General features: G+C 45.1%; 2 protein-coding genes and 1 pseudogene across 7 annotated transcripts in view; 2 read left to right on the plus strand and 1 right to left on the minus strand.

Annotated features, from left to right (window-relative positions):
- The first annotated feature begins 11 nt into the window (after window positions 1–11).
- Window positions 12–1,018, plus strand: LOC6902508 (aldehyde dehydrogenase, mitochondrial-like; annotated as a pseudogene).
- Window positions 1,019–1,134: 116 nt separating this feature from the next.
- On the plus strand, window positions 1,135–2,626 carry LOC6902194 (transmembrane protein 256 homolog). The gene has a single exon (XM_002133685.3). It carries the CDS (start codon window positions 1,385–1,387, stop codon window positions 1,931–1,933), a length of 549 nt encoding a protein of 182 aa, XP_002133721.1. The 5' UTR covers window positions 1,135–1,384; the 3' UTR covers window positions 1,934–2,626.
- Window positions 2,627–3,844: 1,218 nt separating this feature from the next.
- Window positions 3,845–15,408, minus strand: part of if (integrin subunit alpha inflated) — a 34,481-nt gene continuing 22,917 nt past the window's right edge. For 5 of the 6 annotated variants that reach the window (XM_015185795.2, XM_015185794.2, XM_015185796.2 and 2 more), the window contains exons 6-12: window positions 13,145–13,206; window positions 12,502–12,550; window positions 10,568–10,642; window positions 7,567–8,845; window positions 7,267–7,510; window positions 5,439–7,193; window positions 3,845–5,348 (exon numbers count right to left, since the gene is read on the minus strand). In XM_015185795.2, the coding sequence (XP_015041281.2) occupies window positions 5,259–5,348; window positions 5,439–7,193; window positions 7,267–7,510; window positions 7,567–8,845; window positions 10,568–10,642; window positions 12,502–12,550; window positions 13,145–13,206 (3,554 nt within the window). In that variant the 3' untranslated portion in view covers window positions 3,845–5,258. The remainder of the gene's footprint in view (window positions 5,349–5,438; window positions 7,194–7,266; window positions 7,511–7,566; window positions 8,846–10,567; window positions 10,643–12,501; window positions 12,551–13,144; window positions 13,207–15,408) is intronic. The other variant, XM_015185797.2, reaches the window with a different exon arrangement.

Below are 15,408 nucleotides of genomic sequence, written 5' to 3' on the forward strand. Positions count from 1 at the left end.
GCGACTTATCGAAGCAGTGCCATCTCAATTGGATTTGTGGGGGGAGATTTTCCCGTGGACGGCCAGCGGCGCCCGTTGGCGCTTTTGTGGCCCCCAGACCACCCCGGAGCAACAGTCCGACCACAGAGAAGACCCACACTGGCTACCGGCAACACCGGCAATCTTCCTAAAGCCAGCTGAGCAGTCAATGTGGCTCATCCAACTGGCATCCGGCCACACGAACCTGAAGCGCGTGACCCTGGAGTTGGGCGGAAAGTCGCCCAACATTATCCTTTCTGACTCTATTCGTAGAGACGGCCCAATTCGGCCTCTTCTTCAACATGGGCCAGTGCTGCTGTGCCGGCTCTCGCACCTTTGTGGAGGATAAGATCTACGACGAGTTCGTGGAGCGCAGTGCAGAGCGCGCCAAGAAGAGGACCGTGGGCAATCCCTTCGATCTGAAAACCGAGCAGGGTCCCCAGGTCAACGAGGAGCAGATGGATAAGATTCTTGGCATGATCCAGCAGGGCAAGCAGCAGGGCGCCAAGCTGGTGGCCGGCGGTAGCCGTCCCGATGGCCTTCCCGGCTACTTTGTCCAGCCAACGGTGTTCGCCGATGTCCGAGACAACATGCCCATTGCCCGCGAGAAGATATTCGGGCCCGTCCAGCAGCTGATTCGATTCAAGAAGCTCGACGGGGTCATCGAACGTGCCAACAACTCGGAGTACGACCTTGCCGCCGCTCTCTTCACCAAGGATCTGGACTATGCCAACTAAATTGTCGGTTGCCTGCGTGCCGGCACTACAATGCCCTGGCTGGCCAGGCTTCCTTCGGACGAGAACGGGGAGTATGCACTCTCCAACTACACGGAGGTCACAGAAGAACTCCTAAGAAGGGACTGTCCTGGACAGGGACATTAGCCTTAAGATTCGGATAGTCCGCCCATCATTAGTATTTAAAATCACCTGATTTATATATATATGTATATATGTACGTATATTTTACTCTATCTAATTATATATAAAGGTTACAATGCCTACCACGCGGGAAAAATATTGTATTGCAGCCCGTATATCGGTGAATTTATCCGCATCTGTAACGTGGATAAATTTAAGAATATCGTACACATGGGAGGTGAGGATGAATCCACGCAGCTCGAGATCGGAGCTATTGACTCTGCTCAAGTTAAGAGGTGTAGACGATTTCGCGAAGTTCAGCGCCAATAGCTTTTTTAAGTTTAAAACTTCGTTTGAATTAAACTCCTCTAGTTCATTGGGCGTGCTGCTGGTTATTTCTGTACACTGACAGTTTCGCGCTTATGTAATCGAAGCAGGCTTGGGAAACAAAGCAAACAGTGTCAAATTTACTGTAATAAACCAAACCAAAGTTTGAGAAATTATATAAAATGTCGCTGGAGGACTCCTTTAACAACATTGTCCTCGGCAATCCGGTGATGCAAGCGGCTAGGTCTTCCGTATCGGCACTAATTCAGGCCATTGGGATAACTCCGGAACAAGGAAAGATGATTCTGAAGGAGACGCAGACGCTGGGCTCGGTCGTTTCTAAATACGTCTGGCCGGATATCTCGCTGAACGCTATAGTCGGCAGTAATTACCACTTTGTGCGTTTTGCCGGCCTGAGTGGCACATCGGCCATTTTAATGGGCGCCTACTGCAGCTACGTGCTGGAAGATATAAAGGACCCGTTGGAGCAGATGCGCTCGGAGGCCTATGCTGATGGGGCCATTCGCATGCACCTCTGGCATGCATTCGCCATGATGGCCATGCCACTGGTCCACTACCCCGTACTAACCGGAACCCTGATGACCACAGGCGCCCTCATCTACAGCGGCTCCTTCTACTATTACGCCCTAACGGGTAAACAACGTATCCGGACTTATCCGACCATTGGAGTGTTCTTCCTGATAGCAGCGTGGATGTCGCTGATCATGTAGGATCTTGGTACTCTATGGCTGGTGTCACCAATGACGAGCTGAAAACACAGATGGCTCAGATGGCACAGATTGACTTACAGTGGTATCCCAGCAGCGATACTATCGATACGAGGATTCCATTGAAGATCTGGGGAACATTACAGAGGGAGAAGACATTAACCACTTGTATGGATCGGAGGGACTGCATCTTAACAGTACATTCCAATAAAAACGCTCTAGCTCTTCCAGCCCTTATCCTGGAAGGTAAATACGTTCGGAATCCCCCAATAGCGACTTAAGGATGATCTGTCGGTTGACTAAGGGCTCTACCGGAGTAAGAACTACCTCCACCGCCTCGTTTGCAATGATATCCATGCAACCTGATAACAGCACAAAGGGGTCGTGTCAATTATGTTGTCAGTGAGGTAATGTAACAATTACCTTCTTCCTCCGGAAGAGCCGTCAATCAGCCATCCAATCATCAGCAATACGCCACTGCAGCGTTCCGAACGTATCCTGCCACCGATTTTATTTAAAGTTTCCTTTAGTACGAAATGAAAACATCACACACATGAGCTTCATGAGCATGGAATTTATTTGATTCAAATTTATGTATACATGTAAAGTCCAAGCATATTTGGGAATATATTTCCTGTACAAAGTACAGACAAATTGTAGAAAATATAGGTGGTGGACGCTGTACTTTCTCTGTCACTGCACACTCTTGTCTGAATGGGTCCTGGGATGTACAATACAATTTAAAACAGACTGACCAAAAAATAGTCTACTTAATTAGGAACAAATTTAACTCTAACTCCATCTCGCCATCCGCCATCATTTTGCTTTGAATATCTAAGTGATGGAAACAGAACTTGGCTTTAAACGATATTAGCACACTGACACACGGTCAATACTCACTTTAGTTTACTCTTTAAAGGGTTCCTGCAAATCGACAGCGTCATGTAGCGACTCCTTGGCTGTCTCCAAATGATCGGAATTATCAGACACCTCCGAACGAGACGACACCTTGGCTGTCTCAAAATTATCAGAATTATCGGGTACCTCGGAACGAGGCTTGGGCTTATTTAAAGCCTTAATTAAATCATTATTTTTTATAAATAGCTGCGGAACACGAGAAAGTCCAGTACTAGTGGTACGATTCGGTACGATATTCGATTCGGCAGGAGCTCACCGTGATTGTCGTTATGCCGTTAAAGGTCTCCACTACCCCATCCACGTCAATATTCTCCTCATCCATGACTATCAGGCTGGGGATCTTCTATTTACTGGTGTCAAAAAATGGTACTACGAGTACACAGCTTGTGTGTACTTTGCGTTAAACTTATGACCAAAATTTATGAGCTTTGAAAATTTAGTTCTCTTCCGCTGTTTAATGGATTCGCTTAAAAATGCAACCGTTAATGTTAAAAATGTTTAAAGTATTTTGTGCTTATTTCCGATCTATTCGAGCAACATTTACTGGCAATGAAAAATAGAGACTGTAAACCGCTCGGCAACGTTCGAATGAATGGTGAGAATATCTTCGATAACTATGAGTTTTGACAACCATTTCTTAGAGCACTATTGGAGCATGAATCCAGCTGGAGAACGCTGTCGATTGATGTGTTTGATGACGAAATGCAAACCGACTTTGAAAATCTACAAATTTATGGAAAATGGACGAAACAGACTTCATGTTCATATTTATTTATTTCTACCAATGTTCTCCTCCAGCAGGGTATTTATGGCCTCATGGGTTCCCCAAAAAATTTCTTATCTAACATGGGTTATCTAATGATACAATTAGTTAAAATTAGTTGTTATAAGGATAAATAAATTGTCCTCTTACCTTGCAACTCAAATTTTTATTATCTTAAAAAACAAAAACTTCACTTAAACTCCCCTTGACTTTTGAATAAAGTGCATTTAAAATTAACTTTTACAACTCGACCTTCGTTTTTATTTATATTTTTATGGTAAAATTATTCAATTTAATACAGAAATTATCGCAAAAAAAACGGATTCTTCATAATGTAAGACACGCATTAATAAGTACAGTTAATAAATTAAACAGTAGCGTATAATTTGGCTAAACTAACTGTGAGCAGCAGGTGAAACCAGGTTAATTATTTTATGTTGGTAGTATTCTAAATATAGACACATAATCAGAGCGAACAGGGGTCGTTTATTTCGAGAATACACTGAAAGAAGTCGGTGAGGCGCTTCTCCAAATGTAGTTTGGAAATAAATGCAATCTAAAATTTAAATTTAAAACCTAACCATTCTGGTTTAAGTTTTTACTTTTGTTTATTTTTAGTATTTACACAAAAGGTTTTACAAAGATTAGTTAATTCTTTTGTTTTTGCTTTTTTAACACATTTTGGCGTTGCAGCTGGCAAACTTTGAGTTTGGCAAACACAATCTTCCACACTTATAAATGTATTTCAAAAAACATCTTTCGTAATTTAGTGAAAAGCGTCAACAAACTTCAAGAAAAGAAAAAAAAAAGAGAACTCCAGAGTAGCACCTATAAATTTTTTTGTTTGTTTTTTTTTTGGTTGCTGTTTTTGTTGTTATATAGCTGCTGGCTAGAGGGCGTGGCAGTATATATGTATATATGTATAGGACAGCTTCTCTGTGGGCAGCATTTCAATTAATTTAGTTTCATTTCATTTCTATTCCCGGCACTTATCTATAATCGTTTCTTTTTCGTTTTCACATATTAGCTACATATCACTCCCACTCATTCACACCCATTGCATCATTCATTCGCACTCATACGCTTTCCAGACATTCATTCACTTAGCATTAGGTTCTGTTACTCCGCTTCTTTAGTACAGATTAATATAGCACTTGTTTAACTTTTCGGGAGAATCCATTTTTGCAAAGGACAAAACTATGTAAAAAAATAAAATAATTTCAAAAAAATAAAAATAATAATAAACATCTGGATATCATAAGGTTTAAATATTACAAATTAAAAACCTTTACGCATTAGAAAGTTCTTTATGTCGTGACTAGGCAAGTTCTGTTTTTGTTGTTGTTGTCTCTGTTGAACCGTTGATACTCGTAGAGTACAGTGTTCTCTGCAATGCGCCGACAGTGGCAGTTAACGAAGACTCTTTGCAGCCATCCTTTCGGCGGTATTCCTTCGGAGAGCCGTTTCTTTCTTGTGTGTTTAGTACATCGTAGAACAGTTTCCTTGTTTTTAGTACATTGATTTTGTTGTGTGTTTTGTCTCTGTTTTAGTACGATGTTAAGAGTTCGTAATTTGTTGTTACTATTATTGCTGTTGCTGTTGTTGTTGTTGTTATTTCATGTTGCATGAAGAACTGGGAGGAGAGCTCTACAGATGCTCGTCGCCATGGTAGCCATTGCGAAGGGGCTGTCGCTCCTGGGCGTGATCCGTGGGTCGGTTGCGATTGAAGAAGCCGCACTGTAATGGATAACGTTGGATCAAGTCGATATGGCTTAAGCTTATATGTATATCTTCTATATTCCCCATCTTGGATCATGGATCACTCACCTTGTAAAGCAGCCAGACGAGCAGCAGGAATATTAGCGCACCCGCACACGCGGCCAACACCACCACCCAGAGGGGCACCACATCCGGCACCTGTTGCGGCTCCGGTTCCGCCTTGTAGAAGATCTCGTGCGACTTGATGATCTTGTCCTTTGGCTGGCCAATGAATGGCAGCTGGGTTACGTTGGCCACGGCCAGCGTGGACACATTGAGAGGCACGTTCGAGGCCAGCTTCTCCATGGTCTTGGCCACCATGCGGGCGCGAATGGCCACAAATGCGGCATCACCGTCCTCGGTGCCCAGGTTGGTCACCACACAGCGGATGGTGCGACAGCGGGCCGACTGGCAAGGCGAGTTCAGGTCGATCTGCTGGGGCTGCTCCTGTTCCTGGTCGCTGTTGCGACGGAAGCGACGTTGCGAAGAGCTAGAGCTGGACGAGGACCAGTGTCCTTGGCCGCCCTGGCCCTGACCCTGACTCTGTCCAGGACCCTGCTGAAGTATATCCTCGTCGTAGTAGTCCCCATTCTCACGTCCATAGTAGGGCTTGCTGCCAGAGCTGTACGTCACATGATAGCCTCCTGGCGCAGCTCCGAACTGGCCCTGCCCTTGCCCCTGTCCGTATGACTGGGTGTGAAACTGTCCCTGTCCCAATCCCTGACCCTGACCCTGTCCCTGGAACTGGCTGTTCCTGTAGAGATCGTTGTCCACATTACTGCGTGGTATGCTGCCCAGATCCAGGGTTCCTGCATGGAAATTGCCACTGCGTCCCCCATACATGGATTTGTCCGCAAAGTTGGCCCCACCGCCACCAGCCTGTGGTCCCGCCGACGTATACCCAGAGCTGCTGCTCACGATGGTGGATTGCTGGGGCAGGCCGGCCATCTGAATGTGTCCCTGAGTGCTGTGGCCTCGGAGCTGGGCACTGGGATGACCGGAGCCATAGCCCGAGCCCGAGCCCGACCTGGAGGAGGAGATGGTCGTGAAGGTGCTCTGATTGATGCGAGGCTCCTGTTGGTCGATGGTCACCGCTTGACTAGCACGATCCTGATGGACATACGATGCATCGCCGGGCACATCGAGGGCATCCTCACGCTCCAGTAACGCCACCTGCTTGGGGGTCAGACGATTCTTGGCCTCAGTCTGGCTGACGGTCACGGCCTGCCCGCCCTGGGAGCCCTGAGAGATCTCCAGGTGACCCTCAGCTCTCTCAGCTCCGCCAACAGCGGCACCAGTCGCCGCCTGGCTGCTGAACTGCACCGAATTGCTGATGGCGCCCTGGGCGTGCAGATATGACTTGTTCTTCAGCTTATCGTCCAGCTTCAGGTTGTGTTCGTTGACTTCGTACACCTTCTCGCATTGGATCTTACCGCCCGTCTCCGGCTGGCTGAGCAGATACATCAGCGGATCCCCCACAATGGTCTCGTAGGGATAGTGGATGTAGACCTCGGCCTCCTCGATGATGGACGGACGATTGTTGCGTATCTCGTAGATGTGCACTACCTGCGGTCCGATATCCTCTTCGACGGTGGCATTCTGCAGCGACTTGTAGTCGTCGGCCTTGTACAGCTGATAGTCCGGCAGGGATGTGCCCTTGATATCCAAATCCGTGTCCACCCAAATGCCAACGCTCTTGCGGTAGATATTGTCGAAGTGGGAGCCCTCTTTCTCCACGTTTGTGGAGTTGGCCTCCCAGTAGAATTCGTAGCTGGAGGAGCTGCCGTACTTGTCCGCCGGCACTAGACTGATCATGAAGTGGGCCTGGGCAGGGAGATCGAAACAGATCAGAATCGGTGCTAGTTACGGATCCAGAGGCCAGGGATCGTTTACTTACAATTTGTCCGGACTCCAGGGGATTGCCAATGTCGCACTTGAGCGTATGATTGTTCGCCGGCGTGGGGGCCGAGCAGGTAATGGGCGTGTCCTTCTTCTCTCCCAGCTGCTGTAGCTTACGGAACTCCAGGTCCCGGGGTGTGATCATATAGAAGGCTGCCTCGAAGGCATCCTCGTTGTTGTTCGAGATCAGGACTTCGACGGTGAGTGGTTCGGGCGAACCAAACAGATATTTATCCACAGTTCTGTAAGAGATTCGGTTAGGTCTGGGCTGTGGCACGACGGCTACTGTTCGACTTACTTGATTTCCAACTTGAGATCGGGCTCGCAGATGTTGTCGGGTCCACAGTTCTTCTGGATGTTGATGGCATCGCGCACGACGATCTCACGGTTCTGATCGATTACCGGCTCGAGGATGCCGCGCCTGCGTCGAACCACGGGCTCGAGGGGACGACTGCTGCGCAGATTGTAGCGGGCCTCGACCTCCAAGGGCGTAAGCTTGTCCTGGACCTTGTCCATTATGTAGACCGTTTCGTTGAGGCAGTAATTTTGTCCATAATTCAAACGGATCGTCTGGTTCCTGATATTCTTGCCCTCATCCCGAAGGAAGAACATGCGGGGATTGCGCACCTTCTTGGCGTCCAGCAGCCAGGACACATCAAAGTCCAGCTGATCGGGCAAGTAGCGGCCGGTGAAGCTCCAGCAGGTGGTCAGCAGCATGCAGGGCACCCTCTTATGATCCCTCTGGAGCTGACAACTGCGATCATCGAGGCTGATCAGCTTCGAGGGACTGGCAAAGGTCGTCTCCGCATTGACAGCAGCCACGGGCCGGGACTTGAACAGGTACACCCGATCGGAGCTGTAGGCGCCCACAGCCAGATCCGGATACGTGTTACCATCCATGTCCACCCCACCCGAAAGGGCAAAGCCGAAGGTGCGCGGATAGGGGGCACCTTCCACCAGCTGCTCAGCGCGTATGATCTGAGAGGGTTTCGCCAGCGGACCCATCGACGATCCATGGTAGATATACACAACGCCCCTGCCCTCGGGTCCGTCATAGGGAGCGCCCACAGCAAAGTCGCCATAGCCATCGCCATTCACATCACCCAGGGTGGTGAGGGCGAGACCGAAGCGACCCTTCGTCTGGAATCCGTCGCGTATATGCTCCGTGGTAAAGAACTGGGCGGCAGTGTGCCCGCCCTGGATCAGCACATAGACGCGGCCCACATCGTACTTGCCCTCCACGTTGTCCAACTCCGTGAACATGGGTGCACCAATAATGAGATCGTCCAGGCCATCGCCATCCACGTCGCTGGAGGCTAGGGCGTAGCCAAAGTATTCGCCAATCTGTCGACCAGTAATGTTCAAGATATTGGCCATGTTCCAGCGGTTGACCACGACCTGGCCAGTAAGATTGGCGCCACGGGGCTTGCCAATGGCCACATCCTCACTGCGATCGCCATCAAAGTCCCCGGTGACCATGGAGTACCCCAGATACGAGTCATCGTTGACCGAGGTGCTCTCGACCGTGGAGAAGACTTGGTTCTCCGGCTTGGTCACATCGTGGGAGGAGGCCTGACCTGTGGAAGCATTGGAAACACTTGAGTTAGTGAACCGTTTCGATCCAAGTTCAGATCATCTTCAGATCATTATCGGGTTTTCTCTTGGTGATTTGTGGTGAGTACGCTACATGGCTATGGACATGCTGAACAACAACGACATTAGGGATTGATTTGCATGTGGAACTAATCCAGCTAAAGCAGCAACAACAACGATTACACTACAAGAAGTCTACTATATTATGGGTATATGGATAGATAGATGTGGTTGGCAGCAGGGGTATTTCCACCCCTGGACATGCTTCAGAGATCGTGCAGATTATGATTAGGTTGCATTCCGGTTAGTAGTACAGCCAAACACCCAAATAAACTACCAGCGCAGACATGAGAGCAGACATGCACAGCTAAAGATCTTAAATGCTAGGTAATGGTTATGGTGGGTAGACGAAAGAGGTGGCCACGGCAGAGGGGAAGGGAAGATGATGAAAAGTAAAGGTTCTCCTTCTCGCAGAATAAGCTAAAATAGTTTCAAAATTCTTCCTTCTAACTCTTTCGTTCAGCTTCTCTTTCATATAACCTACGACTATAAAATGAAAAGATATTGCATCAGGAAGAAATTGTACGGCTGCGCGGGGTACTTCACTACTGGAACCTCAATTCTCTTTTAAGAGATCTTTCGCCAACTTCGCCTATCGGTCCCAAGAAAGCAAAAACAAAATACGTAGCTTGGGCATGACACAGTAAATTGACTCTGCATTACGTAAGACCCCGAAAGAAAAAAGGATTTTTGTATAGTCTTTCATGTAACCCAATGAGGGAACACTATATTACATATTGAAATAAACCACATAGAAAAATGTTGAAAAAGTTCGACTATATCTGTAGTACAATCAATCGAAAGCTCTTTCCACTAACACTACTAAGTCCACAAAGCATTGAATCAAAATTAATGCGACCCTGTTTTTCAGTTCCACTTGTATCCTACCTTATCCCAAAGGACCTGGAATAGCTTAACTTTCAAACAAATTAGAATACAAAAACAAAATAATGAAAGAGTAAAACTGAAACAATATTGAAACAAAGATATAAAAAATAAACAAGTTCCTCCTCTGCCGTTCCAAACATAGCTCCTTCGTTTATCCCCAAAACCTTATAAGTATATGCATAGGTAGAAGCCAGGAGCAGATGAAATAGAAATTCCCAGCTCGAATAGGGGTTTCGCTTTCATCCATCATCTGTCTATAGAAGCAATCGCGACAATCACCAGAGAAGCGGACATGGACAAAGCGAGATGGGGAAAAGGCAGAGATAGTGAGATAAAGCGGGGAGATCGTTTTGGGTTGGTTTGGTTTACTCTCCCAGATTAGTCAGCGTAGCTTTCGAGGCGATGCGGCGAGTTCTCTGGCGATATCTGTTGGATGCCATGGAACAAATGAATATTCATTGCTTTTCTTCCAGGATACAGCAGTGTTCGCACGATGATGATTGATGTTTTTATACCCCTTTTCAGGTTTAATGTGATTCGATATTTTGATATTTGAATATTTTGCATTATCAGACACCATTTATGGAGATCGTTTGAGTGTGTTTTGTGTGTGTGTAGATGTTTAGGTACTTTTGGCAGCTATAGGTTAATGTTCGTAGGTACAGTTTCGGGTTGTGGTTGAGTTTTGAGGCAGTGTGTGAGAAGCGTATTTGGTTTTTGCGTTTTATTTTTTTTATTTTTTTTTTTATTATTATTACCTCCAGTGCCGAAGGGCTGATAATAAGGCGGCTTAAATGGAAACTCGGCATCGGGCGGTATTGAGTAGGTTTGTCCTTTTTATTTTGTATTCAGTGTGTTTCGGGTTTTAATAGCAACAGAAGTTTTGGAAATATGTTGATAGGTTTGGTTGTTGGTTTGTGGTGATCGAGTTGTGTGATATTTGTTTGGTTTTGTTGGGGTTGAGCAACAGACACAGTTCATGGCGATCGGTACAGAATGCATACGTCATATATTTTTTTTTTGTGTGTGTTTGTGAATACGGTACGGTACAAAATTGCATGCATTTTGCACCGACACACACACACATAGAGAGAGAGAGAGAGGGAGAGTGGGTAAGGTGAGACAGTGGGTAAAGGATCAAAAAAGAAAGAGAAAGAGAGAATACATAATTTAGATTAATCAAATAAGACAACGAAAAATACAAAAAAAAATAGTAGGTGAGACATGACGCGCTTTACGGTTCAGGTACAGATACAGATACAGGTACAGGTACAATTACAGTTAAAGTTACAGTTAAAGTTACAGTTAAAGTTACAGTAGACAGTAGTGTACCGGATACGGTACAGCTAAGATGCAGCTAAGGATGTTTTCGGTTACGTTTACAATAATCAAAGTACAGTCACTACCGACTTTTGCCGTCGAGTGTTGAATGATTTTCGTTAGCATAATGATTCTAGAAATTTTTGGTTCGCTCTTGTGGGTACAATACAAAGTACGGTACAATTGTTAGCTTCGGGCAGCGACAATAGTGCGACGTTAGGCCAATTGGGGTTAAACAATTTTGATGACAACAACTCGACAACACAATACGACTATATACGACTTATCTTATGCGACTCTATTCTACCAATACTGTACTGTAGCCGTGCATCTAACTAATCTTACAAGCCCTTCAGAGCACATACAAGTGAGATCTTGTTAAATGCACAGCTACCATTTCTGAATAGATTTATATTATGTCTGTTACAATCTGCACCTAAGCTTAGACTATTCTCTAAATACAAGTACAATGCGACATGCACTAGGAATCATCACATTAAGGGTCAGGTCATAGGCTACGTCCCGACATAGTATGGCATTCAACAAATCTTCTACAGATGCTGATTCGCTTCGACTGGATGGATGGTCCGCTTAGATCTATGGATCAGGTGTTAGAGACTTGGGTAAATGTTGGGATGTTCCTATCTTATAGGAAGCTGGATTACAATACAAACATAGAACTAGGCCCAGAATAGAGATACATAGATACATATCTTTAAGGTGTAAGGTTTAATTGGTTTTCTTTGTGGATATTACTTAGGTTAGGGACTGCCTTAAGACTCTTAGGACGACCAACAATATTAGGCACAGAAAATAGGGGAAATAAACTAAACTAGGGAAAGTACATACATACGAGTATATGTAAGAAGAAAAAAACAACTCATTGTGCTTTTTGTACACTGGAGAGCAAACAGAAACAAAATTCAATAGATTTACTTGGGATACTGGAGATCTTTTAGCTTTTTGGGGGGGATACGAGGACAAATGCTATGAATACGGGAAAATAACTTCAAATTCAAACCAGACTACGGGACTTTGTGTGTGTTTTGGTGTGTATTTGGTTGGGTGAGTGTGTTTGTGTCTGTGTGTTTCTTGTTGTAGGAGTTCTTGAGTTTGGAGATCATCTAGGAATAATACTTAGAGCTCTAGCTATGACTAAATACATTGGATAATTGTTTGGATTGTTCATTGAGATACGAGATACGAGTACTAGAAAGAACAGCAAATTCAAAATACATACAGTAAAAGTAAATCGTCTCAATAGACAAAAAGGTACAAGGTACAAAAGTAACATATTGTAGGTTTTGATAGACAGATAGAAAAATAAGTAGAACAACGGTACACGGTACATGTGGGAAAAACGTGCACTTACCTTGCCAGTACCAACTGCCAGGTGCGCCAATGAACAAACGCGAGCCATTCTAGAGGGAAAAGAAACGAAACGGGGGGGGGAAAAAAAACAAAATATATAGTCAGATCGAATGCTGTGGATGCAATTGTGAATGCAAATGTTATGCCACGATCTCCAACGAGGTGCCAACTAAACGTGCCCACGCCGAAGACATGCCCATGCCGCCATCCTACTCTGTGCCCCCTCTCCAGCCTTTCCATGCATATAATAACTCAATGAACCCAAAAAAAAAAAAAATACAAAAAACCTTTGTAGAAAGAGGCAAGTAAAGATTGGGTAGGTAGGTCTCTTTTTATACGGATTGCTTGACATGGACGAACTCGTAATGCTCTTTGATTTTCGGAATACCATATTCTGATCTATTTATGTATAGCCTCTGTTTATCGCATCCTATAATAAGGATACCTTTTTAGTTTTCTACATATCTGCGAACAACTTCTTAGAAACCATATAAAAACTGAAAATATCGAAGAATCCTTTTAGAAACTATAGATTTATCAGCTTTGGATCCCACTAACAGTTCTCATAATAAAAAATACTAATTCCACTTTATATAATCCTTGATTCATAGTAGGGTATAGTAGGGTATACAGTGAATACTTACTTTGTTGACGGCTGCACTGAAGCCGGCCTGACACGAGCCCTGGCGATGATAACCCCAGTTGTCTGCAAGTAGGAGAAAGAGAGATATCAGGTGAGTGAGTGACCGAGGAGGAAAGAGTGAGAATGTCAGTCACAGTTGACCATTTAGGCACGGCATTGTGATTTCCTCATAAATGTTCGGGCACAGCTCAATGAGCCTGCCCCTGCCGAGGGCAGCAAATGGTTCGAGAGGGCAGAGGGATCGGATCGGATAAGTATGTGGGACAATAAATTGCAAATAATTACCGATGCAATGCAATAAATTGCGCTGCTATTTGTCAGTCCGGTACGGGAGAGTTGGTCGAGTTGGTCGAGTTGGTGGAGAGCAACATAAAAGGATTAGAGCGCGCCTTTGGGGTAAACTGCCAGACATCCGATGGACATTGAAATGAAAATACAACAATACGTACAGAGAACAGCCGAGGCAACAGCAACAACAGTGACAGCAACAGCAACAGCAACAGCGACAGCAGAGCGGCAAACAAAAAGATCAAGACGAAGGTAAGGCTAAGGCCTAAAGTGGACAGCCACAGCCACAGCCACAGCAACAGCAACAGATCAGATCCACACATCCTTTTGTTGGGCTCCGCCTTTTGTTTGTTTCTGTGCCAGACTGTCCGGCAAAGTGTCTTGCGAATGTTGCTTTGCTACCAAATACAAAATCACGCAGAGGGAACAGCACAAAAACGAGTCAGCAAACAGACCCATTGGAAGTGGGTCCCGACCATGTAGTACCCAATAGTAGCGCTTGGCACAGCCAGGGCCAGAGTTAAAGCAATGAGCAGAGTAACTTTTCAAAAATTTGGTTTTAGTCGGTTTTTTTTATATTGGCTTAAATAATCTGCCAAAAAGAATTCTCTTCTCTTGTTAAAATAAATTCCATTTGCGTGGGCATTTTGGAAATTGAGTTTGTGTTTCTTCAAAGCTTCGAAAATGGATCGAATGTCGGCTGACTATGCTAATCATTAATACTTTCACTTTGTGCTAAGAACGGATGCAGTATTTCTGCCTGTTGCACAGATCTACACGAATGCAGCATACCCTCGCACTCCACGAGTACCATTATGTCGCCTGCCTTCGCATGAGAGCAACGATAAGGCTGGAGACACCGAGAGAGAGAGAGAGAGAGAGAGAGGAAGAGCGAGCAAAAACAAGAGAGAAATCAACAGGCAGATCGTGCGTTTGATCAAATTAAACGATAACAATTTGTCTCCGAAGTGTTTCAATTTGAGCGCAGCGAGCCGGAGCCCGACGGAGCCGGGGGGCCGAAGGCAGGCAGCGACATGTCGCTGACGTCGCGGCAGCAGCAATCGCATAAGTCAACTTTTTGTAAGGCACTCACTCTCACACACGTGCGCTCGTATGTGTACATATGTAGTACCTATGTGTACCTGGACATACCCAAGGCATTGTCTGTGGCGTGTGTGTGTGTGTGTGCGAGTGCGTGCAGTTGTAGTAATTCACATAATAAAATCGCCCCGTCTTGAATTACAATTAGTTTTTAGCAAGGGCACGAAGAGCGACTCCACTCAGCTCCAGCACCAACTCGGACTTGGACATTCAACGATTTGTGTGTATGGTTGTGTGTGTGTGTCTTTTGGTATACTATACCCTTTAAGGAGGTATTATGGTTTAGGCCAGATTTTGGTACCGATACCCGTAGTCTGTAAAAGCTCTTTCTAGCCTCATCGATAAGGAGTATACCTACATACAATACATATGGCCAAGCTAGGAAGGAAGTTTCGATAGTTACAAACATATGGCCTTATAAGCAATACCAGCCAATCCAAATAGGATTATAATTACATATATCTGTACATATCTATATTAAGAGTAGAGTGTTGCATCCACTTGTTTAAGCCGATTACTGAACGAAAGTCCTTCAAAAGTAGAGCGGTAATAATTAGTGTTCAGAAAATTTTGAGTAGATCTTAACGATCTTGATCTTCAGGGTATATTGACTTCGGCGCAACGATTTTTAGTGTTCATGGATTCATGGTTTTATTCCGCTTTTGTTGTTTGATTTACCCTTTTCGTTGTCGTTGCTGTTGTTGCTGGACGTTTTTTTTTTGTTTTGTGTTTCGTTTAACTATTTAGTTTGGCATTTTGTGCGTTAAGTTGGTATTTATTGCTTTCAGTGATGTCGGAATGTGCTGAAGCGAACTGTCAAGATGGGTCTGCTGCTAATCATTTCACAACTGCAACATCCAGCGGCAGCATTAATAA

Source organism: Drosophila pseudoobscura, chromosome X (assembly GCF_009870125.1).
Source record: "Drosophila pseudoobscura strain MV-25-SWS-2005 chromosome X, UCI_Dpse_MV25, whole genome shotgun sequence".
In the NCBI taxonomy this organism is placed as follows: Eukaryota; Metazoa; Arthropoda; class Insecta; order Diptera; family Drosophilidae; genus Drosophila; species Drosophila pseudoobscura.